At 39.8% G+C, this 27,196-nt stretch overlaps 1 protein-coding gene and 1 long non-coding RNA gene across 3 annotated transcripts in view; one reads left to right on the forward strand and one right to left on the reverse strand.

Annotated features, from left to right (window-relative positions):
- LOC122866001 lies at positions 1-3,859 on the reverse strand. The gene is made up of 2 exons (XR_006375591.1): positions 3,474-3,859; positions 1-2,047 (listed from the first exon to the last, which is right to left on the reverse strand). It is a non-coding gene; the product is annotated as an uncharacterized LOC122866001 (long non-coding RNA).
- ass1 (argininosuccinate synthase 1) overlaps positions 2,994-27,196 on the forward strand; it is a 27,165-nt gene continuing 2,962 nt past the window's right edge. The window contains exons 1-14 of one of the 2 annotated variants that reach the window (XM_044175095.1): positions 2,994-3,190; positions 4,422-4,553; positions 6,317-6,385; positions 7,242-7,430; positions 9,203-9,259; positions 9,372-9,446; positions 10,238-10,308; positions 10,413-10,443; positions 14,569-14,589; positions 16,061-16,151; positions 20,047-20,131; positions 21,072-21,136; positions 23,816-23,947; positions 26,028-26,184. In XM_044175095.1, the coding sequence (XP_044031030.1) occupies positions 4,452-4,553; positions 6,317-6,385; positions 7,242-7,430; positions 9,203-9,259; positions 9,372-9,446; positions 10,238-10,308; positions 10,413-10,443; positions 14,569-14,589; positions 16,061-16,151; positions 20,047-20,131; positions 21,072-21,136; positions 23,816-23,947; positions 26,028-26,184 (1,145 nt within the window). In that variant the 5' untranslated portion in view covers positions 2,994-3,190; positions 4,422-4,451. The remainder of the gene's footprint in view (positions 3,191-4,421; positions 4,554-6,316; positions 6,386-7,241; positions 7,431-9,202; positions 9,260-9,371; positions 9,447-10,237; positions 10,309-10,412; positions 10,444-14,568; positions 14,590-16,060; positions 16,152-20,046; positions 20,132-21,071; positions 21,137-23,815; positions 23,948-26,027; positions 26,185-27,196) is intronic. The other variant, XM_044175096.1, reaches the window with a different exon arrangement.

Here is a 27,196-nt window from a genome sequence, read left to right on the forward strand (position 1 = left end):
TAATAATAACTTTATTTATTTAGCACCTTTCAAAAACAAAGTTACAACATGCTTTACAATAAAAACAAGCAACAAGATCCAAAACATAAGATATAAAACAGGATAAAATAATTTAGATAGTTTCAGCAAATACCATCAGTTAAGATAAAGTGAGTTTTAAGGATAGATTTAAAAGAGGACACGGAGTTTGCCTGCCTGAGATCCTCAGGCTCAGAGTTTCACAGCTGAGGGGCCCGGTCACCTTCAGTGACAAGACGAGATTTTGGAACCATCAGCAGGGCCCTGCCAGAGGATCTCAAGCTGCGATCGGGCTCATAGGGAGTTAGCAGATCACAGATATAGGCAGGAGCCTGACCCTTCAAGGCTTTAATGTTTAATGTTGCAGGTGGGCAGTAGTCAACATCAAACTCTCTGAAGTCTGTGTTAATGTGCTAACGAATCTCCATTATTTTGTTATTAAAATCATTAAGAAATTCTTCACATCTCTCAGGTAGTATGATTCTAGCAGTACTGGCTGGTCTTTTGACAAATGATAAAGCTGCAATGTATAGTCTGCTGTGTGCTAAATACATTTACTCAACTACTGCAATTAAGTACAATTTTTAGGTACTTTACTCAAGTTTTTACATATTATGCTGCTTTATACGTCTACATAACTACATTTTGGGATGAAATATTCTACTTTTTACTCCACTACATTTATTTTACAGCTGTAGTTACTAGTTACTTTTAAGATTTTACATTTTTTTTTAAACATATAAGCTTATAAAGTGCAATGCATTGTTAAAGATTAAACCAAAGGCTCACCAACCTTTTTGGTGAGTGTGACGTTACAAAAAAGCATTTTGTAGATGGGGCTCTTGTCACATTTCAGATGTCTATGAGTTTGTTAGCAGTTCCACCAAAGAGACATTTCCCCTCTAAACTTCTCACATGGTTGTATTTAAATAACCATTTGAGACTCAAAAAGGTAAAACTATCCAATATTTCACAAAAACAAAAAGATTCGAGAAAAGTGCCAAAAAAAAATGTATGACTGTTACAGAACCTTGTTTTTTCTTCTTTCCTCCCTTATTAATCATCTCACAGCTGCTCAGATTTACTGTATCTTGTAAACCTATAGAGGCCGGAGCCCTAAAATACCTAACTGTGCTATTTATAAAGTAGTTAAAACTAACTCCATGTTGCCCGCCCCCCCCGGTGGGTGTCAGGGAGGGGTATGTTCCTAAACCCTGTAACTGTATGTAGAAACAAAGAGGCAGAAAACTTTAGCTTGCGTTCAGCTCGAATGCAGAATTTATTCTGCCCTCAACATAGGAAATACTAAACCAATGACTTCCCGATCAATCAAATTGCTCGTTGTAGCATCAGGTAAGTTACAGTATCTTTAAGTATAAGAGATATCACCAGATCTACAGAAAATACACAAGTAACCATAGCATATGTAAATACATTGCAATTGAAGCACTGTGAAATAAACACTAGGACCATAAGTTGCCTTGTTCTTCAGTTGCACTTGAATTACATATTTACCAGTAAAACAACCATAATTTATTCTTATTTGGTTATTGTAACTATCATTTCCCATAGTTCGACACTTTCCTCACATTGCATATCAAACCATAATACACAACCTTACAGTGAGTAACTATTAAATTTACCTCTCATATTACTCCTACTCCTTTGTCTCACATTCACGAATTACTGTATTTACAGTACGTCTCTTCTAAAGTCAATAACAAACACACATACACAGGAAAACTGCTTAACAGAACGTGAGCTATATGCATTGACACTGTATGCATCTTCAGGTAGGTCAACAAAACAAAACAACCCCTTTCGCGTGTCTCATTAGCATTTCTATTGTACTGTGTATGTTACCCATTAGCAACAGGTCCGCTAGCCTAGCATGGCAGTGTATAGCTAACATCTCCATTTCAACATTACTGCAAAACCACTAAACATTGTACGTTGTCACCAAGGATTCACACACTCTTATCCCTCATCCTGGGGCACATGCATGTGAGTTTCAGGAAAATTAACCCACCTGTATGTAGAAACAAAGAGGCAGAAAACTTTAGCTTGAGTTCAGCTCGACTGCAGGATTTGTTCTGCAGCGCTTGCCTCTTAAGGGTTTCAGGTTCCTCCCGAGCGCTGTGCGCCATCTAGTGACCTGTTTAAATATCGCACTGACAAAATAACAAGTTTAATCACTATTTAAGACATAATATAATAAAATATATGTGGGTGTCTATTTGTTAACACATTTAACGTATTCTTTTATCCATGAACTGTACTATAGTCCCAACAACTGTTTATGCCTTTTTTCCTTTTTCTTTTAAACGTCCTGTTTATACATTTTTCTAACCCTTTACATCCACCTCAATCTAATAATGTAATACATAGTTATATATCAGTAACAGGAAACAGAACGAGTACTTTTACTTTTGATACTTTTAAGGACCAGTGTGTAGGATTTAGTGACATCTAGGGGTGAGGTTGCAGATTGCAGCCAACTGAATAGACGCCAGATTTAATGCCTCCGGATATTTTCGGGTTGTCCGTGTCAGTGACTGAGTGAGTTTCACCTACAGCTCAGAGAGGCTTCGCATCTAAAAATGCCAGGAGAAAACAAAAGCACCCCATTCTGTTTAGGTATAATCTATAAGAATCCACCTTTACATAGTAATCAAGTGCATGTGCACCTGTTTTGCAAATCCTTCAGTAGTCAGTTCAACAATGTATATTCACTGGAATCATACATATGTATCATTAATATAGTGATGACTTCCATTTAGCCAAAAAATGCACTTTATACCTTTTATTCAATTGCTTCCAAGTATTCACTACATATATTATATGAGTCTGGACAGACATGGATGTAAACTGCAACTTAACTGGTTCTGATTTTAGTTGCTTGTATGGGTCAAGCTCCAAACACGCTGCATCCTACAATAGCCTTAATGCAACTCCAGAGCATCTTTCATCATTGTACGATGTGCGTGAACGGGATGACGCAACGTTGACTCTCTTCTTGGACCAGTCAGATTGCAACTGGCAGCAGTGAATCAAACTGCCTGTAAAGAGAGGAGAGCACGCAGTTGCTTTTCCTCTTACACTCTTCACCGACCGATTAACGGCAACAACATTTCCGGACAACGTTTGTTTATCCGATAAAACCCACTCTTTCGTAAGTACAACCCACCTTCGTGTTTTTATGTTTCAATTTAAGGTTTTATTTGACAGTCACAGCGACCGCCGAGAGTTTCACCGAAGGGTATCTAATAGCAACGGTTTCTCGCGAGGGTTTTCATCTGGCATGGGTAACACAATATATGTGGCGAAATACGTAAAGACAATAATGGGTGTGTGTTTAGCTAATTAATATAAATCTTGTCGCCACGTGTCAGACAACGCGTACATAAACTGGAGTTAGGATGGTCAATGACCCATGACGCTTTGAAATAACTCACCAAAATTGCTGTGCACGTGTTCACCGTTTACGCTGCCCGTGGTTGATTTCAACGGTTCTTCTCTGAATACGCTGTTTTACTGTAAAATAATTAGTTTCACACGGTAAAACTTTTACCACGCGAAAACACCGCACACACTAATGAATGAGTCAGTAACATTCTCATCTGGCGCGAACGAACACACACTCCTCCTCTTCAATAAAATGTGGTTGATTCAGGAAGTTAGGAAACTACCTGGAGAAATTTCATCATCCTTCTCAGACCATGCTGTTTGTATTCATTTTTTTTAATCTCCAAATTAAATACAAGAACTATCTTATTCTGTCAAGTGGGACAATCTACCAAACTGGATGTTGACAACATGATACTGTCAAGTGATGTAGCTCAGTTTTTTAAGTTGGAAAAAGTTATTTAAATTGACTACCAAGTAACATTTAAAAAGGAAGACACAATGAGCAACTTAATTTTTATATATATGTGTGTGTATGTATATATATATATATATATATATATATATATATATATATATATATATATATAAAAAAATCAATTTTGACACCTGACACAATGTGTTACCCCTCTGTAAAGCATTTTGATTGCACTGGTAGATCATTCTACCAGTGCAGACAGAGCACCATACCTCCGCCCCAGGACAAGGGCTGCAACTAATGATTATTTGCTTTATTGATTAAACTGTCTTCCAGTCCTCTTATCATTTAGTCTCTAAAATGTCAGAAAATAGTGAAAAATGCTCATCACAAGTTCCCAGAGCCCAAGGTGACTTAGTCAAATTGCTTATTTTGTCCGTTCAACAGTCAGCATTAAAGTATACGCAGCAAGTGTTCACATTTAAGAAGCTAGATTATAACAATTTTCGATTAATTTTCTCTTGATCAACTATTGATGTAATTTCCTCCCTGCTGTCTCTTCTCTGTTGCCACTCCACAGCTCCTCTACCTGTTGGACTCGGCCCTAATCATGTCTAAAGGTACAGTGGTTCTGGCCTATAGCGGTGGACTGGACACATCCTGTATTCTGGTTTGGCTGAAGGAACAGGGCTACGATGTGATCACGTACTTGGTAAGGTTTAGAGACCAGTGTGTGTGCAACAGTTGTCTTGGTTTATGTTTCCAGACAGCTGACAAAATTTGGCACATAGGCACAATTGGCTGTTCTAAAAACCTGTCAGATCGGCAGTACCAGTTATCTCCCAACCATAGGCTCTCCCTTCATAATGGCAGTGCAAATCTAGCTGGATTTACTTTTTGCTCTGTGGCAGTTTAGAACTGCACAGCAGGCAGGATTTTCTTGTTGTCTAACTTTTCATTCAGTGATGTTGTGGTTCGGTGTGGGGGGAGTGGATGATGGTCTATAGTCAGGGTGTGGGAATTAGTCATTAGTGGTATATGAATAATCACTTAATCATTGATGTTGTAATAATACATTTGTATTTGTAATGTTTTAGATTAGATAGTATTTGAGATTATAATAGTGCCTACAGTTAAGGGACATACATGAGAGTTGAGAGAGAAAATGTGCATGCTTTCTGTATACATGCCAACTGCTGTGGGGAATGGACGCCATTAATTCCAGCAAGGGTTCAATCTTGTTACTGCTGTGTGGAAAAAGGACACCATTAGTTCAGGAAGAGGGTAATTTTATTAAGAAAGATCTGGACAGATGAAACAGTGGTTTCACAGGGAGGGCAGACAACGTTAGAGGAGGAAATTGAGGAGGACCCTTGCCTTAAGGCCCACAACAGGAGGAGCAAGCATTGAGCATAAGAGTGGATACACAACGGAGGTTATTCAGATGGTTCCAGGATCACCTCGATTTAACATGTACTCTGTTTGAAGCTACATTAAACCTACTTCATATTGAACTCTACAGTTTGATTGTATTATTTTAAGAGGTAATTGAACAGTGTGGTAGGGGACCCAACTACATCTGGCCCAGAGGAAGGAAGGTGGAGAAAAAAGTTAATAGTTCACTACTGTAGCACGTAAAGTGCAGCCTTCCAAATCTTTTTGTCTTTGGCTCTCCAGTGGAGCATAAGAAGAATAGCAGCCACTGATCCAATGCATAATTGATAATTTCTTATGAAATTACAAAAGTATACACTTGCGTCAACAAACATCCAGGCAGAAATAACTGCTTGTGGTGCATGTTGCGGCAATGATGAGGTTTTTAATTTGGGCTGTTACTATCTGCATGTTAAATAAAATTAAATAATGCATCTGGTATGCAGATGTAATTAACAAGTAAATGAAAAGAGTTGACATAGTGCCGTTGCAGTATTATGTCATGACTTGTTATATATACTGAATATGACTCATCCTTAATCTACTGTGAATGTATGATCAGAAAAGCACTGAAATTAAAATGGAGTGCTTAAATATCATACTAGTGTTTCATACTAAGTGTATGTGCTGCATATTTGTCAGGTTTGTTAGACTAGACTAGATCAGTATTGTGAAAATATTCCCTTATGTGTTCAACTCCAGAGATCAGAAAACAGGTTTCTGCAAGCCTTTAAGAGGTGTTCATGTTTTGGCTGTTTTTTTGTGAGGAGGTTATTACATCTCATCAACGGACGTGATCTGATTACAAGATGATGGATAGTCAGAATTAAAACTTGCACAGTCACGATGAGCCTGCATGTTTATATATGGAGGGCTTGCATGTCATTCCACAGGAACTCTAAACTAAAGTAACTGCACAGTTGTTGTTGTTGTTGTTGTTGTTGTTTTATTGTGCTGATGTAGTTTCCCTTGCACATATTAATGAAAATGTGTATTCGTAATGCATCACTTTGGTGTGCAATTCAATGTGTGTTTTTCTAGGCCAACATTGGGCAAAATGAAGATTTTGAAGCTGCCCGGGAAAAGGCAGAAATGCTCGGTGCAAAGAAGGTAAGAGACAGAATGAAATATGATGGTGCTCTAAGAACATCATCAGTAATTTTGCATGTTCCTACCCGGTATTTTTCCAAAAATGACAAAAGATTTCAGATTGATTTCTTAACTGTCAGGCAGCAGATGGTTTCACATAATACTGGTATATACTTTTATTTTTTGTTGGCATTTTAAGTCTTCATTAGACCGTAGAGAGATGAAATGAGTGGAGAGAGAAGTGGTGAGCAATAAACAAAAGGTCTCTTGTCCTTTCAGTTGAAAGGTCCAAACCAGAGATTCATGGTCGGCGCCTTAACCCCTAGGGTGTCCCATGCCGGTACTTTTTTGAATATTTAGCATTCATGTGCTGGTGGGAAACACTGACATTCAAGAAGCTGAAGATCAATCTTTTTGCAGTAAGATACCAAATTCACTTTATCCTTTTTATCCACATTTCCCAAAAACATGGCTCATGAATGTAGTGCTTTTTGCCAGCTGACTGTCAAATCTCAGATGTCAGAGCTTCCCCTAAGCACTTGGATACACCAATAAAGAAGTGCTTTTAAAATGTTGTCTATGGCCTTAAGAAGAATTATGTACGTAAGTTTCCAGCCTCTTCAAGTACAATGTCATAGCATGCCGTAAGAATGGAAATCAGTAGCTGCTATATTCTGATTCTTGAGTGAGCAAGGTTTTCACATCACATACTTACAGAATGAGACAAAGCTCTTTTGTGGCAAACAATCACCTTTCCTAAAAGGGGAAGATATCATAAATAATTCAATATTTCTCACATAAAATGGCCCATAGATGAATATAATCAAAGACTTAACAGAAAGCCCTGTTCTGTGTCCTGACCTCCGTTCCTGTGTAGGTTTTTATTGAAGACCTGCGTGCAGAGTTTGTGAAGGACTTCATCTGGCCCGCAGTTCAGGCCAATGCTGTCTACGAGGACCGATACCTGCTGGGCACTTCGGTAGCACGGCCTTGCATCGCCCGTCGTCAGGTCGAGATTGCAATCAGGGAAGGTGCCAATTTTGTCTCCCATGGTGCCACAGGAAAGGTAAACCATACACAAGACATACAAAGAGGCTACACTCTGAGGAAGGATAATGTCCAAGAATCTATCAAGCTAATATGACTGAATCCCAGCACCCAGAAAAAAATTGAAAATTAAAGATTTTGGGACTTGCCTGATCCACAAGGATGTTCCAGCCAGTCTTTTCTAAACACAAACGAGTTAACAAGGTCACTGTCGTAGTCTTGGCATGAGGATTTAGGCCATGTGTTTGCAGGGTTGAACATTAACTTTTATTTCACCAAACTGCTACAGTAAGTCAGAAATCTACCGTCCCCAGAGCCATTTCTGTCCTCCATCATTCAGAAACTATAATTTTCTCTTTAGTCATCCATTCATTGAAAGAAAATAGATGTTTCCTGTGAATTTGAAACAGATGTTACCATCTCTATTGCCTGCACTTTTCCTCACACTGTTCTGAATCATCAGCTAAATTAAATGAGTCACTGCACTTCAAAGGAAAATGCAAATATCTTTTCGTGCTATGGAAGCCTGCCAAATGTTTTTCTGATTAGTATGAGTGAGCACTGAGTGAAAAATGTTGAATATTAGCCTGGATTCTGTGCAAAAGTTGACAACTTTATATGTAATCCTGTCAAGGTCATTTCAGGAAATTTTGTATATAGATATCTTGTTTCAAAGATCTGTATTCCCTCATGACAAGTTGGCTGTGCTCACAATTTTTATTTTTTCATTTTTTTGCCACATTGACTCTGCTGCGTTCTTGTGTTACTGGGATATTCTAGCTGTGAAACAGTACTGCATTGTCTATTTCAACTTTTATCTTAAAATTACACCTGGAAAATAATATAAACAATAATTAAGTGTTGTAAAACTGGAAAATGATTGCGTGTTGAGTCAGTTTCACATATTGTGTGGTCCAGAGAAATATAAAGTGCTCTGGAAGGTAAAAACATAGTTCAGGGCACTCCTATGTCGAGCAGTGATCTAAGTTGTAGTAATTCTTATTACAAAATGACAATGTAATTAATGCTCAATTAGTTACACTGAAATTTATTAATTCTTCACTATATCTCATCGGTCAAAACATGAAGCTCTTTGTTAGCTGCAGCTGTGCTAATTGGAGAAATGTCAAGTGTCTGTGGGGTCAAGGTTTTTATAGTTTAAGTAAAAATATATTTATAATTTAATTGAAAGTAGTAGAAATCATATATCTATGTTTGTATTGCTTTAAAATAGTTTATCATTCAATACCTTTACATTACTTTTTTCTTGTATTATTTCCACTTCAAACTTATTAAATTTGGAAAAAAGCAGACATCTCTACGGTCTATCTCCAAAACTCTGCAACTCACACCAAAACAATCTAGATTGATAAATAGCACTACAGGTAAGAGGAAAAATATGTATTTTTGATTTTGGGGTGAACTGTCCCTTTTAATATACAGTTTATCATTCAATACCTTTACAAATTTATAATTTATTTATATTTCCACTTCAAATGTATTAAATTGAGACTGTTGTCAATTGAAATGCAGTGTCCCTATTTTGCCTGTAGATGGAGACAGATATCACATAATACAGTTACAATACAGACCCTAAGTAATGTATCTGATAATGAAGAAAGAGACCAAGCACTGTATTGGAAAATATAGAAATGAAAACGCAAGCAGGATATGATCCATGGCGTTGGTTGCAGCCCTGCTATGCACACTTTCAGTTGCTAAATACAGATGAACATTGACACACCTCACATGTGGTACATAGAGCTGAAGCATTGAGTTTGTGTTTTTCAGGGCAATGACCAGATACGTTTTGAGCTCACATGCTACGCCCACTACCCTGACGTTAAGGTACATTTTCTGTTTCACTGTATGGAGGTTATGGCTTGTACTGTTTGGCACACCATCTGTTGAAATGATGCAGCAGCAGGGCCAACACTCTCACTCTGTTTGTGCTGTTCAGATCATTGCACCGTGGAGGATCCCTGAGTTCTACAACCGCTTCCGGGGGAGAAAAGACCTGATGGAATATGCACAGGTAACTCCATCAGTCTGTTAATGTCAAAATCACAAAATTCATAGTTCAGGTTGGTCTATATAATGTCCAAACATTCCCATCAGAAGTTACCAGAGCATAAAGTAATATCTTAAAATTACTCATTTGTTTGACAAACAGTCCAAAAATAATGTTAAAATATGCCACTGATGAACTTTCAAGTTCATAAAAGTATAAAATTTGAAATTTTGGCATGAAAAACTTGTGAAAAAGCAGTGAAATTAATCCCTTCACCATGTTTATTGAATTTAGATGCCTATAGTGACGAATACAGTATAATTTATTATTGTATCCCCACTCTACCTGTAATTTAATTTCACACTTAACCATTCTTACATTTATATTACTGAGACCACACACATTCATTGGCTGTTTGTTCATATGGTTCCATTAGATGGTGGTGTATACCAGTTTTTCCCACTAGAGGGTGGTCATGATGTTTTAGTCCTCACTATTCTCTTGCTGGCTTGTGGAGTACTTGTGAAATTGCGCAATCTTAAAACTGAATTGTTGACTTTTCCTGAAAATACCAAAAATATCTTTCTTTGTTGTTTGTTTTTGTTCTTTTCACTGTGGACTCTAAAAGACAAAAGCAGTTTTTGGGAAAAAGGCCAGCTATTGGTAATAGTTTGCTTGGTTCCTTGTATTCAGAACTTTCTGTACACACTGACAAGTGTATATCTCTGATTCAAAGTCTCTATTCTAACCTTCAGGTGCCGTTAGCTTACCGGCAAACAGTATGTAACGTAACAGCTTTCTCTGTCAAACTGTAGAAACATGGCATCCCTGTGCCTGTCACTCCTCGGGCACCCTGGAGCATGGACGCCAACCTCATGCATATAAGGTGGGTAGCACTGGTGTGATACACCTCTTTAGTTCCTGTTTCAGTGTCCTATTTTTCCAATCAGAATTAAATAGAATGTCATTTTCTAAATTGTTTCTTTACAGCTACGAGTCTGGCATCCTGGAGAATCCTAAGGTAAGGCCAGTTCCCGAATGGCATGTCTACCAATTTTTGAAAAAAGGAGTCCTACTTTAAATTATTCCTTTGTTCTCCTTTTGACCCCTTCACCCTTTGGAGTGTAATGTGCTTACAGTAAAAATTAATCAATTCTAAAACAGAAACTGACACAGTTGCAGTAACTAGACATTTCTTTGCATATACACTGAATACTGTCATGAATAAGCGCTGGTTAAATACCAATAAAGTCACTTGTCTTAAACAACAACTTCTTTTGCACAATTGTAGGTTCACTGACAATACTTACTTTAATCAAAGTAGCTTATTTATAATCTTAATCACTGACAACATTAGTCAAGAACCTGTAAAAACTGAACTGGAGACATTTGTACAGGTGAAAAGAAAAGGTTCACCTGAAGAGTTTTAGATAAAATGTCTTGAGATTCTATATAAACATCTGGACGGTCAATGTTATCTTTAGATCAGTACCTGTTTGAAAATGTTTCGTACTACTAATTTATCATGATGTAATCTAGTGCTAAAACGAATAGAACAACCAGACAAAATTACATAGAACATTATATCAACCTACACAGAAATAGATTTTAAAATTGGTACAGTTTATTATTGACTACAGTAAATAATCTCCGTTGTTCTCCCTCACTCACACACAATGTTCGCTATCATTTCCACAACAGCAGACAGACAAAATATTACATATTTTTTGTACAGTTGCATCATACAGTTGCACAATGCATCATCCACTTGGAGTAACTGTAAAAATAACATGGCAGTAAGGCTTCTGTCCCTTCTGCTGACCCATGCCAGCACCACCAGAGACAAACACGACTCGCTCTCCCACAGTGCCATGGGTGAGACAGAGTTGATCTCTGCTGTGGTCAGAGGTCAAAGCAGTACATACAGGTTGCCCCCAGTGACCCCCAAAGCTCCCATCCCTTGGTCGCTGTGTCTATGTCTCTGTCTCTCCTCACCCCGGGTCCTCGCTAGGCCCTGGGAAGAGCCTGGGACACACAGACACTGACTTGTCGTCAGCAACGCTTCGACTAATTCCCGATTTCATGGGAGCCAGGGAGGGGGAAGGGTTAGGGCGTTGCGCCCAGCTGGGGCCTCCTGAGTTCCAGCCCCAACTTCTCGGGACCTCATTGTTCCACTGGTTGTGCCGCCGCAGGCTGCTACGTGGGAGGGGAGCCATTTCATCGTGACACCGTGACACCAAAATGTCACCAGTAACAGTAAAGTACAAAGACAGCGCGCCAGACAGATGAGTCCCCAATGGACGGGGTGTCACAGGGAGGCGAGGGGTCCCGCGCTGCTGGAGTGGAGATGCAGGGGCAGGGCCACTGTAACTCACAGACCTCTATCTCTCTCACTCTCTCTTTCTCTGTCCCTTTCCCACCCCTCCGCTGCCTCTTTAGTGGTCGGCCTGTGGAGAAATGTTTTGAAAAGAATGAGATGAACCGGCTCAATAGCATTGCGATGCATGATGACAGTATTGTGTAACTGATTTCATTCAGGGGTGTTGTGTTGGACCATTTATTCCAATATTGAATCGATTAATGGCATTAAATACAATGAAATATTTATGGTGCAGGGGTCCAGAGTGGTAAAAGGATTTGAATATATTACCCAGGGCACGAAATGATATTTTGAACTTTGAACGGGCTGTAATAATAATAAATAATTAAGTAATTTTCAGTAGCCACAACCTCTGGCCCTTCTGGCAATTGGGTTTTTTCCAAGTATGTTTGTTAATTAGGGTCAGGGTAAACATCATAATGACAATATCTCTAAACTCTAAAAATAACCAGTATAACAACAACAAAGTGAATTTCTCACCCAATCGCTCAAACCAACATGACAGATTCTGACTGACCTAGAACGACATGTGAAAGAGGTCATCTTATTCTAAGTATCTCCTCTGTGCATCGGCCTTTCTCTCTCCTTCAGTTACAGCCCTAAAGGCTCAGGGCGGACCTCAACTATTCAAACCCTCCAATGCCCCCCACCTGTGGTACAAAGGCCCCTCTCTGCTCAACACAGTCAGATTAGGAAATGTCCAAATGGTCGCTCATATGTTCTCCTGTAGATAAGAGTCAGCAGAGTTCAGGTTACTCTATGATTAACACTGTATCCTTCCTGATAACCCTAAACCATCTTGCCTGTAGCACAATGACTTTTTATATTTACTCACCCCCGTCTGGCAGCGTTAACCTATGTGAAGACATGCACCCAGGGCAACTCCCGCTATCTGTTATCATGTTTATACAGTCACATTTAATAATATTAGCATGTGCCTGTTGACTGCATTGAGGTAGAGGTTGTCGTTAAGTTGAACAAATCATGCTCCCACATTAGATTCTGGTTTTGTTGGCATTAGGATTGGGTGATATGACGATGTGTACCCTCAACCGTCCATCTTTCATTGAAAGATATTAGATATTCTAAATGCTATCCTTTCAATATCTCTGCTTGTTTTTGACCATTGTAGGCAATGTTGCAAAACGGTGAGCAGGACTGCTTTATGGCAATATCGAATTTACAGGATTTTGATTTGTGATTTGCCCGATATTTAATTCACAGGATTAGCCATAAACATTTCCATCTGGTTATTTTATATATAAATGTTGCCCAATTAGAATTTCCAGAAAATCTTTTATATAATGATATATTGCAGAATTGCGAGGATTTTGTCATAGAGGATTTTAACCATATCACCCACCCCAGATCATATTTTTATTACATATATTTCTTATGTTTTGGTATTCATCAAATTTGATTAGCAATATGCCAATTGTTAGAGGGCTCCACACCCTGCACCCCCTGTTTCTTCTCCTCCCTCTGTCTCTGCCCCTCCACACATGAGCAGTCAGGGCCCAGCCTGAGGCAGCCTGACACTCGTCCTGAGTCATTAAAACATCACCTCAGTCTTAATTATAGCCTCTGTCAGTGAGCTTCCCCGGGCTCACTCCGCTCTTTGATCACGGAGCTGATGGGCCACTGCTCGTGTTGACCAAGAGTAAAGGAGCGTAACGCCAAGCCCCTGCTCACCTAGAGGAAATGAAAACTTGTTTTCTGCTGGTCGCATGGCTGGCTGGAAAGATGGATGGACATAAGACTGCCTGTAGGGAAAGGAAGTGGGCTTGTAGGTGTATGTATTCATCTGAATGTGTCCTTTTGAAGCAAAGAGGTCAGCGTTTGTCATGTGCCTTCGCTGCCCTCAGGTCTGATTGGTCTGACCTGTAATACTTAGCGAGGGCTCCCTGTGTCCACCTCTGCATCACTGTAGCTTTGCCTCCATGTAGAAGTGCCTGTTGTCCTCATTAAATTCAGCTGAGGCCCTAACATTAACCAAAACATTCTGGGTGTTAAGAATATAAATATCTCTCCAACATGTATATTGTTTTATTTTTGTCTCAATTTGCCATGTTTGCATTTTAAAGAGAAGGACAGACTTGAAACATGGTGATTTAAGCGTCATTTCCAACCCATTGCGCCAAAGATGTTTTTACCATCCTCTTCTATCTCCCTCTCAACTCTCCCTTCTATTCCTCCCCCTATCCCTCCTGCCACCTCTGCCTCTTTTGGCTCTGTTGGCTTCGATTGAAAACCAATGAGGCAACTAATATGTGGAAAGATAGAAATTTACTTGCTTTAAGTTCATGCGTCAGCCTTCTTCTTTGCTGTATGGGCCACGTTTAGCACAACAATATGGCAGAAGCAAAGACTGCCAAAGGAGCTGCTCTGTGCTACATGATGGTGCGCTTCATGCCCCATTTCCCACCAATACCTCCTGCCCCCGCCTTCTCTGTCTCTACCTTTTCCTCTCTTTCAGGGCCATGGCTTTGGGACAGGTCCACCTGCAGGGGGTTTGAATTGAAATGCATTGATCTCTCGCTCACTGGAAACAAGCCTATTCCCCGTATTTTTTCTTTGTATCCAATAGCCTATAAGTTTGAGCTGTCATTGTGAGCATGCATGAGTTTTCAAGTATTACTCAGAGGCATGAATTTGTCAACATTTTTAAAATGTGTTTTTAATTGGTCAGGTGGAAATTGTTTTTATATGAGGCTTTTCTCTAAGCCATAGTGCAGTTACTCACTCAATACTTTTGTTGTTTTATAGGCAATAAAGACACTCACAAAGGTAACTAAATTATCATTGTAAACTCAGGAAGTTAATTGAAATTCACCCCAAACCAGGAATCAAAATTATTAATATTTATTTGAGCTAGAATTTATACTTCAATCTGTTTTGGCAGAAATCTAAATCTGGAGCTGCTTGTTTAATTAATACATAACATGTCAAAAACCATAAAGGTAATTTATAAACACCGTTTTAAGTTTTAGGTTGCTATACTGTGTTTTATTTGAAAGTTGAGAAAGACAACCATTCGTTTACAACTGGCATATAACACCACAGGAACTGTAGACTTTCTCATCCTCCAGTATTTAAAATTCAGTTCGTCTTCCCTCCCTCAAAGAGTATGCATCAAAAGGCTTTTTAGGGTAGTCATTTCACCCCTCTCCTGTTCGCACTCATTTGGCATCTTTCAGGGCACTGAGGCAGAAAATAAAGGAGAGGAAGACGGGCGCCTTCCCAGTCAATTTTGGTGTTTAGTTAAAAGGAAGGAAAGTGATTGCGCTGCTCGTTTTCTCCTCACTGACAGGCAACGAGCAGATGCCGATTAGTTATTGTATGATGATTTAGTGTCTGGTAAAGCTTTCCATTTAAATGCACCCAGTAGTTATTTTGCATAGTCCCCCTGCAATTTGCCTCAGCTCAGGAGACATTGGCCATCGTTTTGTCCTAATGCTGTGTAATTGTTGGAGGGCCACATCGCTGGGCAGACACGTCAGACCGCCACTCTCTTTTAGGTCCCAACCATGACTTACTGAAATCGCTCCCAGCTCCCACCAACTGGAAAAACGACAAACGTCTGTCACCCAGGACAACTTTAGTGGATTTAGGGTGTAGACTTTTAAGGCTTTGTTGTGTGATGCCCATTTAGCAAAATTCTTCATTTGAAAATAAAATAGAAGGGAAACGTCACTCAGAAAATCTAAACTGGAAAACTGGAGGTGAAGACAGGTAGGGAAGAACCTCAAACACATGATAGAATCGGCAGATCTGAGATTTTTACAGAAAGGCAGAATATTATTGAGGACGCAGCGTTGCTCAAATAGGTTCTGTCATAGTATCAGGTGTGTTTTGACTTGTTGAGTGTTCACTTTTTGGGGATGTGAGTCATTTCTTTTATTTGCCCTTTCCCACTCTCCTTCTCGCTGCATCCCACTTTTCCCTGCCTTCCCCTGTGGTGAAGGGCCATGCACGGAAAATGAAACCAAATAGAGGAGAAAAATGGAACATTGATTTTTTTATTTTTTTGTCTTCACTCAACTACTGGTGATGTTTTCAGGTTTCTCCTTTTTCACGCATCATCCTCTCTTTTCTTCTCCCTACCATGTGTTGAGTTGTCCATTATCACCTCATACAATAGTCTCCCCATCCGCAGTACTGTTCTTTGATGAGGTCTCAGAAGGTCCTGGTTAGTCATCAAGGGGAATAAAGTGTGTGAAATAGAGAGAGTGAGTGTGTGTTTTTGTGTGTTTTTCAGACCCATGCTCCGGCTGACCTGTACCAGATGACCAAGAACCCAGAAGATTCTCCCAACGTCCCAGATGTACTGGAGATAGAGTTCAGAAACGGTTTGTGCTTGCAACATGTGTCACCTGTTGATTCCTCTGTCAGTCTGCTTTTGTTTTCAACCTTTACGACTTCTAAAGCCTACAGTAATCCCTCATGTAGATGGAGAAACATGTAATTTGCAAAAAATGTTATAAAAGCTCAGAAATGACATTATTTATTTGAGCTCATCATTTAATGAAAATTCAATCAAATTTTTCATTTCCCTTACATATGCACATGATATACAACAAAATATAAAAATCAATAATGTATTTTTCACTGTCAATTCCAACTGAATGGAAACATCTGGCTTATAATTGGTCTTACCTGTCATCTTTGTGAAATGGATTTGGTATTTGTTTATTGAATGCAACCTGGTCTTTTGCATTTGAGCTTGAATTATGTCAGATTTTGGGGCAAAATAAATTCAAACAAAATGTGCACTTTCATTTGAAAAATGGCAGGACTTGCCCAGGCTTGGTTTCTGAAATCTGTCACCCATCAAAACCAATTTGATGCAGTAGTTTTTGTTGTACATCATGCACACACACATAATAAATTTTAGTTAGTTGATTGATGTTGATTTTTCTTGAATGATATCAGTTCTGAATGTCTATAATGTAAGGGATGGTGTCCATCCTCACCCAGTCCATGTCTCTTCATGTTACTTAACATTGATGGTTATTGCTGCAGGGCTACAGCTCTCACGCTGACCCGGTTGCACTTTATCACCATTCCTGACCACCCAGACTTATCCTTAACCCCTCATAGCATTTCTTGGCCCAAAGCTGCCACGTTTGGCCCGAGGGCACACATACAAGCCGGAAGCATTAAGTTCAGCTAATACACCAAGCCCTGAGGGGCAAGAGAAACGCACATTAGGTATATTGCCATGAGGGCCAGGCTGAATAGTGGAAAGTGTCACATGTTTGCGCAAAGAGAAAATGGCAAGAAACATCCAAGCCTGGGGCAAATGGCACAGATGTCCCTTCATCCCTGGTCACTAGTGGAGGCTGCACTAACATCAATCGGCTGAGAGACACTAGATCCTCTGGTCACATGGGTTTGATGGGCAGCTTTATGAGCAACAATAGTAATTTTAGGGAAGTTCAGAAGTTTGGCAGAAGATTTGGTGGGAATATTTGTGATCACTGAAGCTATAAATTAAAATGCCATTCAGTAGTCCACGTGTATCTGTGCTGAAATGGTGTTCAGATCTCACTTTACCAGTTTCCCAAAGAAAATGTTTAACTATAAAACAAGTAGGTTAGTGTCAGTTCAGCTGGAAGTGAGATATGCTTTTGAAAAAACAGTGATGCAGTAGTAAAGTCTAGTCTGGTTTCGCGGGTTCTTAGCAGGCCTGCGCTCTGTTTTCACACATATTCCGTGTGCCTTTATTGAGCACCCTATGACAAAAGCTGTTTTAGTTGTCCACACAAAGGCCCGAGCCTACTCCTCCCTCTGAGCACAAGATCAGCACAAGAATGTTTCATTTCATTCCCCCTCCCACCTTTTCATCCCTGCCTTTCTCACCAAAGTTTTCTCACTGATTAAAAAAGAATATTTAACGACAGGAACCTTTTTCCCCGTCAAACACTCCATTCCCCATTCCTCACCCTTTTTTTAAGAAAAAAAAATTCAGCCCTCCCTCCTTTCATGCCAAAGAAGTGGAGAGGAAAAAGAGACAGAGAGGAAAAATGTAAAGCAGTAATTTTTCCTACAACTGTGTCTGCGCTCCCATTGTCTGCACTGTTAGGCTGCGAAAAACTGAAGAAAAGGATCACGGGGAGAAAAAGACCCGTCAGTGAATGATAGAACCCGCATGATGGAGAGAGCGAGGAAAAAGAGAGCACATGGACGAAAGGCCAGCCCCTACACTCCCACGTTCAGATACTTAATTTTTTTGAGCTTTTAATCTAATTATTAGGTATCTGGGAGGGGGTGCGGTTTTAGTAATGCATCATCCATACTGCCCTCTCCTGCACCGGGAGGTACTTTTTCTTCTTCCATGGGAGCCACCACGATTCCCGCGATATGAGAATGGGCCATCAACAAAGCCCTTGTCTAAAAAAAAAATGTGTCAAGTCCTTCACGTGTCATTCCTATCAGGGCTTTGTAAACGCTGGCTGAAAGGCGACCAGAAGTGCTGCTCTTCTCTTCAAAGCTATTTGACTGACAACTGCAAGCATGCTTAAGTATGTATAGGACTGAACGCTGGATAGATGGAGAGTAAATATCAGCAGATCTTTTCTCATTTTCCTCTTCTTGTGTAGTCCCTTCTCAACACACACATGGACACACACCCAGATGTCATGTTTGTTTCCTCCACCTTTGGCCCATGTTGCTCATTGAAGGCCATGAATAAGCAAGTCCATGACAGTGATTGATATGTACTTTTAAGTGGCTTTGAAGAGGAAGTGTGTGGAGTGAATGTGGGTGTCTTTTTTTTTTTTAAGAAAAACAGTGTGTGTGTGTGTGTGCGCGCGCGCATGCTAGAGATATAGTAATGGGAGGATAGGTGATGAATCTGCAAGTGGTTTTGTCTCCTGCACATGCGCATGAACACACAAACACTCAAAAAATCTCAGTGCTAAAGAGAGTATGGGTAACAAAGCTGCGTGAGTAATTGAATTAGGTAAAGGCCTGCCCGTGATTTCACAGCTTTCAAATGAGCAGGGCCTTTGAATTTATTAGCCTTTCTCACCACCTCCTTTTGTAATGGTTTTCACTTTTAGCTGACAACTATTGATTTCAGTGACTGAGATAATGAGCACTTGTCAGCAGATTTTATCAATTCTTTGCTGTTTTTGACAATTTAGTCAGTTGAAATACATTTTTCCATTAGTTTTTGAAAAGCCATTTCCCAAAATTTGATTAACTAGGCTATGTAAAGGTAAAATGTTTTTACAAATTTTTCTTTGAGGGATATGTGTTAATTGATTCTCTGATCTTAGTCAAAATCACTTGTGTTGTCAGACCACTGTATTGCGATTACATTTGCATTTAGGCACATTTGCTGGTATTCTAGTAGTGAATGATACCAGAAGATTTTACACAGGTGTAGTTTTTTTCCTTATAAACATTCAAAATGTTTTTGCAATATAGCTTTGTGTTTAAAGGCTGTATTTATGTATTATTAGAAAGATTGATATAATTTATTTGGCAACAACAAAGACAAAAACCAGAAACAACATCATAAAAGTTTGTGGTGGAGGAACTGAATGAGAGCAAAATACACATATCCAAGAATACGTGCTACCAATGTGATTTTGCTGTTAATTCTCATAACACAAGAATCAGCCTGTTGTGTTGTATCAATTTTCTTTCAATCAACTCTTAACCAGCAAACTGGTTGCTTTTTCCTGTGGTGTATTCAATACATCGTGTGTATTTCTAGTAGGAATGTTTACTGCTTTAATTGAAAAATTCAAACACTACAAAAAGCACGGGTAAATGTGGTATACTACTGGAAGATATTTACATCAGGTACCAATAAAGTGGTACAAATAGATAGTTTTCACTTGAGTAATGCATGACACTAGCAACAAATGGTAATTTTTTTTATAGATTAGATAGATTTTATAGAACAGACATCTGCTTTGCTGCAGTTTTTTTGTGTCAGAACAAATAAATAATGGGTTAAAGTTTTCTTTTAGTCTGTTCAGGCAAAGAATTTTCCTCAAAATCAAAATGCATCTGCCTTATCAACCTACAAAGAAAACATTAATTGCTGTTTCAGTTTTTGAATCTGTGACATTGCTTTATTTTGACTAACACTATTTGACAGTACTAGATGGGTCACAAGTACATTATAAGTCAAGATAAAAAATGAGCAAACAGTAAAGTTAATTTTATGTGATGACTTTGTATGTTGGTGTGATATCATTTAAGAAATGAGCATTTTTTCCCTTTTAGGAGTGCCTGTCACAGTGACAAATGTGAAGGAAGGCACATCCAAGGACTCGCCACTGGATATCTACTCATACCTCAATGAGATTGGGTAAGCATTATACGGCTTATCCTAATGTCTATGAAGGATTTATTGAAAATGTACCTTCCATGTATGATTTGTCAGATATCCAGTGTAAGTAAGCCTCTCTATCAGAATAGTATGTAAGTGTCCCCAGCAGTAGAGCAGTGGTTAAGTTCACCACCTCTTGATTGGTGTGTGTCTGTTGCTGCTGGCCTGCGATCGAATCCCACCAGAGTTTTCCCTCCCGTGTCATCTCCCCTCTGCTTTCCAACTGTCCAAACAAATGAAATGTACTAAAGTTGAGCTGACTGATACCAAAGAAAAATCTGTTTCCTCTACCGCTTTTGAACTTGACGTTGCCACTGAGGTGGGGGTTGTTGTTGTTGTTGTTGTTGTTTTTTTAGGGAAATTATCATCAACTTTAGAAATGGTAATTGAACTCTTGTAGTTTTATGGGGCGTCTGTTGAAGTTAGTGCTACTTCTTCATTACATGCATCACAAACTAGTTTGTAACATTTGTAGTTCTGAATTAATGGCATGGAATTAATTTCCATTGTCAGGGAAAACTAAAATTGTTTTTCAGCTTTGCTCTTCACAATATTATATTCGAAGAGAGGAGATGATGAATAAAATGGACTGTTTGTAGAAGATGCCACAGCCACATCTAATGCTGACTTTACCAATGATGCTGACAGGTCTGTGGAAATATGAGAAGAAATATATTAACAACGGTGTGAATTATTTCCTGGTAGCGTGTTGGGCTGCTGTATCGTATGTTTGTTTTTGTTTTTTGTTTTTTTGCTCTTTATTAATTGGAATATTTAATATATATTATGTTTTTGACTAGCAGGGTAATTAAGAATTTACTTAATCTTGAAGGCGCCTTATGTGGGCTAATCTAATTCAAGGTGAAAATAATGTATGAGTGTGTGTCCACTGAATGTTGTTTGGCTGTCTTTCTCTTAGTGGAAGGCATGGCGTGGGTCGGATTGACATTGTAGAGAACCGTTTCATTGGCATGAAGTCCCGAGGTAAGGAATTAAATTATTTTATTTATTTTCATCTGTCTTGGTTATGACATTTTTCTATTTGTGCCAAATGAGTCTGACAGGCTTTCTCACTTACACAAACAGTGATATACACTGTAAATGCAGTGAGATGGACATATTTGCACTTAATGTTACATCCATTCAAAAGCTTTCCTTTCAGCTTTCATGCAATTTGCAGTTATTTTACATGAGTGCTTTAAGTGTCACACTTCCATAAAAGTGGGCTGGGTGGCAAAAACACTCTCCTCAAAGGAAATGTTTTACTCTGGTTCACCTGGAATCATAGACACTGAAGTTACTTCCATTCACTTATGCATGCACACAAATAGAGAAAACACACACACACTGTGAACAAGATAACGGTGCACATGCTTCACTGGATACACACAAATACAGAGTCAATCACATATGTGCATATGCTGTCGCACACAGATCTTTTTGTCTTTGGTATCAACAGGAAACTGGAAAAGCGTCTTTGTTAGGTCTGTATTATCACAGCCAATATACAAGGGCAGTGAGCTGTTCTGGCCTTATATGATGCGCGCGCACACACACACACTCTCCTTTTCCCCCACGACACTATGCGCTATGATTGGCAAATTGACTGGCCAACAGACTGTGGCTGTGGCGCAACTTGGCAGGTAGAAATTGGAAAATGGGAAGCCCACTTTTCTCTCCCCTCGGCTGAACAAAAGATCAAGCTTTTTCCTCCACTGAAGCAATAGGAAGAGGTGGAGCACAAGGTGTCCAAGTGGTTGAATAACTACCATCGAGTGTACATGTTGGTCTCCTCTGGAATGGCGGCCGTGTTAGCACAATAGATGATGGGAGGGATTGAATGGGGACATGTCATACCTATTTGTGTTGGGTCATATTTATTTGTGTGGGGTCAGGGAGGCGGAGGGGATTGAAATGGTTTGTCAAGAAGGTTGTCACATTTGACAGCCTGTGTATCAGACTTACATTTCCCACCTGTCACAGTGCTGTCAGTCCTCTGACCTGTGCACCGGTGATGGCGTTAGCTGAGGTGCACCCATCAAAAGCAGTCGGAAATGGTTGTATCTGTTGATGATGAACAGGCTGCCTCATGTCCGGTCCTTGATGCAGTCAAACTTCAAGGCAGTGGCACAAAAAAAAGTGTCAAAATCTCCTTATCAGTTTTCATTTATTGAAATAATTTGTACAGAAACGTCCAAACACTAAATAGCCACCTGTTTCACGTTAAAATATACTTTGTCTGCTTTTATTTACATGTGTTGCCTGTTTATGCTGGACTAACAGTTTACCCAAAGGGTCAGAGGGGATCAGCTCAGGAAGAATTAATTCCTGACCTGAACCCCTTCAGGCCTGCAGCATGGTTAGCATACCTGCAGTAACCGTATAAAAGATTAAAACCTCAAAAACCACTAGGGGTGTTGTCTCTTTAAGCTTAGCTAAACTGCCACTGTTGGAGCTTACCCAGATAGCGTTTCATTGTTTCCTCCTCTCTGTTAAGCTAGCTCTCTTTTGGAGCACTTAAGCCTGGTTGTGTTGGAGGGCAGTTTTAACTTATTTATCTGATAGAGCCAGCGGAAATGTCCCTACGTGCCCTCTGTGGCCCTGGATCACCAAAAAGCCACAAGCCGTTCTAGCTCAGGTGGCAACCTTTTTGAGGCTTTAGACAATTAGCAGCATTGCTAAGCTCTGTTTTTGGCCACCAGCACAAAGTAAGTGCTTCTCAATTTTCAGATCAGGACCAGTGCTGGAGTATTTGGGGTCTTACAGATTTGAGCTCCACTGCTCACCAGATTGGAAGAGACTAAATAGCGTTCATCTTTTAAATCTCAGAAAAGAGTTTTGGAGTCAGGAGAACACCACACAAATTGTGAAATTTAGCAGCCTAGTGTTGCTGCTGCTGGCTCCAGTGAAGTATCGGTTTGGCAGCTTGGCAGCATAACTTGAATAAAAAAAGAGTGACTATCATTCAATTTGACAGATGATGTGAGGAACCATGTATTGGATGGAGAAACAGCACTCCGTTTTTCAAAATCTCAGCTCTCACAAAAATGGATGTCATTGATAAAGCTCCTATTTCTGTTGTCAGATTTGTCATCTAGCATTTTTCCTGCCCTCCTTTTGTTTTAGCTGACATTTGAGTGACAGCTTCATTCCTCCTGTCATATAGCTCATCTTTTCTGCTCTCACCCCTCTCTCCCTGTCCAGAGGGGGTAAATTGCAGGTTAGGCAGAGCCCTGGTCCAGGCTCCAGGCTGGCAGGGTCCTCCTACCCTGTCATTTACCCAGGACAGGCTCATCCATGTTTTGTGAGCACTGTGAAGGCCTGTCTATCAGACAGCTGATGGCTAATAGAGCTGTTTGCTTGTAGTTAGTTCAGATGAACTGGGATTGTGGTTTATGCTCCTATGAATGGCCTCTGAGGACGATGATAACGGTGCTGCTGGTTGTGATAAAATTAAGGGGTGCTTTGGGGGAAATGATGTGTACTGTGTCAGTCAATTTCTATCATTTGGGTCTGAAAAAGGTTTATAAAATCATGAGAATGACAAGATATGTTAAATATTTGAGATAGACAACATTATACAGGCTGGTAAAGATACATGAATCTCCTTACCGATCTCTTAATTCCTGTTCAAAAAACTTGTGCTTTTTCTGTGCTTGTCAGGGATCTATGAAACCCCAGGAGGCACAATTCTGTTGATGGCCCATTTGGACATTGAGACCTTTACCATGGACAAAGAGGTCCGTCGTATCAAACAGGGTCTGGGTATCAAGTTCTCTGAACTCGTCTACAACGGTAAGTCCCTAAAATACATAATCTTAATTAGATTTAACTTATTCTGTTATATATATTGTCTTTCACTCCGTTTTCTTCCAAGGCATAATGCTTAGTCATGATATTTTAAAGCCAGACATGCCATATATTGATTTCAGGACAGGTAAGGCTGCTTAGTACCATGATTTGGCATAATACCTTAGAATATTAGTTTTTATTTGACAAATCCAGAGTTACTGCATGTGAAAATGTCATATTTTCCTAATTATTGAATTATGCCATATTGTCCTTTTACACCATCTCAGATTATAGCATTTACAAAATTGTATGGGTGATCACTGGTAGTTGTTCGTGTCAGAAGCAGGGCTAGACTGTCAAATCAGTCAGGCCGAAAGATCAGCCGATATTAGCTTACTGCAGACATGCCTGCATATCCGTGTTGGTCTATATGTCGGTGTATGTGTCGGCCGATAAGTAACAAGAAATTGCAGCACAGAAATGCAGAAATTAGGTAATTTATAATTTAGTTTGTTTTTTTTAAGCAAGGGATTTGTATCAAGATGGTTTGTTTATGTGTTTATGTAAAAAAAGAAAATTACTATTGGCCAATATATCGGGGTTTTTTAAAGCTCCAAATAATCAATATCGCCTTGAACAATCCAGTATCAGTCAGGCTATAGTCAGAAGGCTCAACATCCCTTTAGAGTTTATATAAGAGAGAAGTGAACATGATAAATGCGTATCTACGTCCCTGTGTGTTCAGTGTGTCTGCATGTGTGTGAGCTTTTCTTGGCTCAGGTGTCTTAATCATCCCTTCTGCTCGGTCTCCAGTCCCCTGCACCTTCATCCACATAATAGGATCAGTGCCATTAGAGACTGACTACTAGGCCACTTCAGTTATACCCTCCAGAGACAGGAAGCAAACACACACACACATAAAGGTGCTACCTTCAGAAGCAGGGCAGAGATTAAACCCATTGTGGGTTTAAATCATTAATAACTCTCTAGATAGATAGCAGGCGACTGGCAGTGGGGCTTATGTTAACAATCCACCTGTCCTGCATCTGTTTTGCATTACTACGTCACTATTTACCCAAACGATTTTTCATGAGAGAATTTGCTGCAATTAAAGATACTGCAGTGCCGATGCAGCAAGCATTTTGACAAGTGGAAGGTAAACAACAGCTACATCCGTATTAGTGGTCATTTAATTGCTCAGTCGATTAAAAGAAAATTCATCAGTCAATTTTGAGAACTGATTCTAATGGTTTGTCATTTATCAAGTAAAAGCACAACATTTGCAACATCTTAAATGCAGATATTTGCTTGCTTTTCCTGTTTTCATATCATTGTATATTTTGAAGTTTTTATTATTTAAAATAAGCTATTTCAAAACCTCACTGTCAGATGAAAGGTATTTGTCATTATTTGATAACAATACAATAACAATTACAGAAACCTCCTCAAAAACCACCATACAGAGATACTCAATGTAGTGTCGAGTTGACCAAAATAAACTGGGGCCTGTGTACAATTGTCATGTCCGACACATTGTGCCAATTCAGAAGCAGTGAAAGCAGGGAAGGATTTGAACATGGCCAGACGATGAGGTGGAGGTCAGCCGCTGATGAGAGGAGGACCCCTGCTGAGTGGGGCGTGCCTGACCTCTGAACATATACAGACACATCCCTCGCCCATCTGTCTCAGAGACTGATGGGCCAGGTCAGCGAAATGGAACAAAAGAAAGGGGTGTGTGAACTTCACCTGGAACAGAAATAAGACCAAAGCACAGAAAGAGTTTTAGCTCATGAAAGAGGGACCCTGCTGCTAATGGAAGATTTGCAGAGGAGGAGCCTCTTTCTTCCCTTGCCCATCCTATATATTGTTGTTTGCCATTGTTCAATTAATAGTATTTATTTATAATAATAAATGTAAACAAATATATAAATACAATTATCAACAAAACTAGTGGCCCTTTTTAATTGTCATATAGGTGACACTGGGCGACATTATCAGTTAGAGCATTTAAAGGGGGGTTTGTCTCAAACCTGTACATCCATACTTTTCTCTTAATATGTTGCTGTTTTCTTGCTCTCCTCAGGTTTCTGGTACAGTCCGGAGTGTGATTTTGTGCGACACTGTATAGCCAAGTCCCAGGAGAATGTGGAAGGCAAAGTACAGCTGTCTGTCTTCAAGGGTCAGGTCTACATCCTGGGACGAGAATCACCCAAGTCCCTTTACAATGAAGAGTTGGTCAGGTAAGCGAGGACAAAATAAAAGTGTGTGTGTGTGTGTGTATGTATGTGTGGGTGTGCTTATAAAACAGAAGTAGCCATGTGTCAGTGAATCAAAGTGTGTGCTTGTTCTGACTTGACAGCTGTGTTTGGCTGCTCTGGGCACAGTGCAGCTATTCCACATGTTCACCAGCCGGCCTGTTGTTAGGTCAGCTTGCCCAAGTTCTTTTATGACCTCCTCATCAACATACTAAACCGACCCAGCCTCACAAAGACATCAGAGAAGTGTCAAGCTCAGTTCCTGGAGGGCAAACCCCTACCCCAACCCCTCCTACTGCACCCCTGTGGCCTCTTAGCCCTGGTAACAGTGGGTTTGTTCAGGAGGCTGACCCCTGATGCCCTCTGGGCAGGCTCAGCACTGACCAAAGTAAAACCCCTCCATATGCCTCTCCATCTCCACTTCAGTCACACACACTCCACTTGTACCCTAGAGTCAGAGAGCTAATGGCGTTTTCAGCCAGAGGAGAGAGGTGATTTCATTTGGCTTTTAAGAGGAAAGTACGTGGGTGTCATGCTAGTTAAGCAGGTCAGAAAGAGGGAGACAAGGAAATATGTCTCTCACAGTCAGCCATTCAATTCCTTGGACTGGTTTGGCAAGCGAAAAAGCCAGGGGTCAAAAATCAATACTCTGAGTGTATATTTTGTCCTGTGTGAGCGAGAGGGATAAATAGAGATTATACTGAACTTAGACTGTGTGTTCATTCAGCCCTTTTACCCATATTGTATTAGTTTGTTACTTTGTCATCAGTTTTTGTGAGTATTTGGTTTTCAACAAAACATTTAATAACTAACTGCTGAGTCACTCAAGATAAATTATGTCTCATCGATCTTTCAACCAGACAGTGGCAAAGAAACTCTCACTTGTGAAGGCTCAGTTCAACACCTGACCTTGAAGAGACACATTTCTTAGCTTGGACAACGTGTGTGTGTGTGTGTGTGTGTGTGTGTGTGTGTGTGTTGCAGCATCACAAAGCCA

This window comes from Siniperca chuatsi, linkage group LG18 (assembly GCF_020085105.1).
Source record: "Siniperca chuatsi isolate FFG_IHB_CAS linkage group LG18, ASM2008510v1, whole genome shotgun sequence".
Taxonomy (NCBI): Eukaryota; Metazoa; Chordata; class Actinopteri; order Centrarchiformes; family Sinipercidae; genus Siniperca; species Siniperca chuatsi.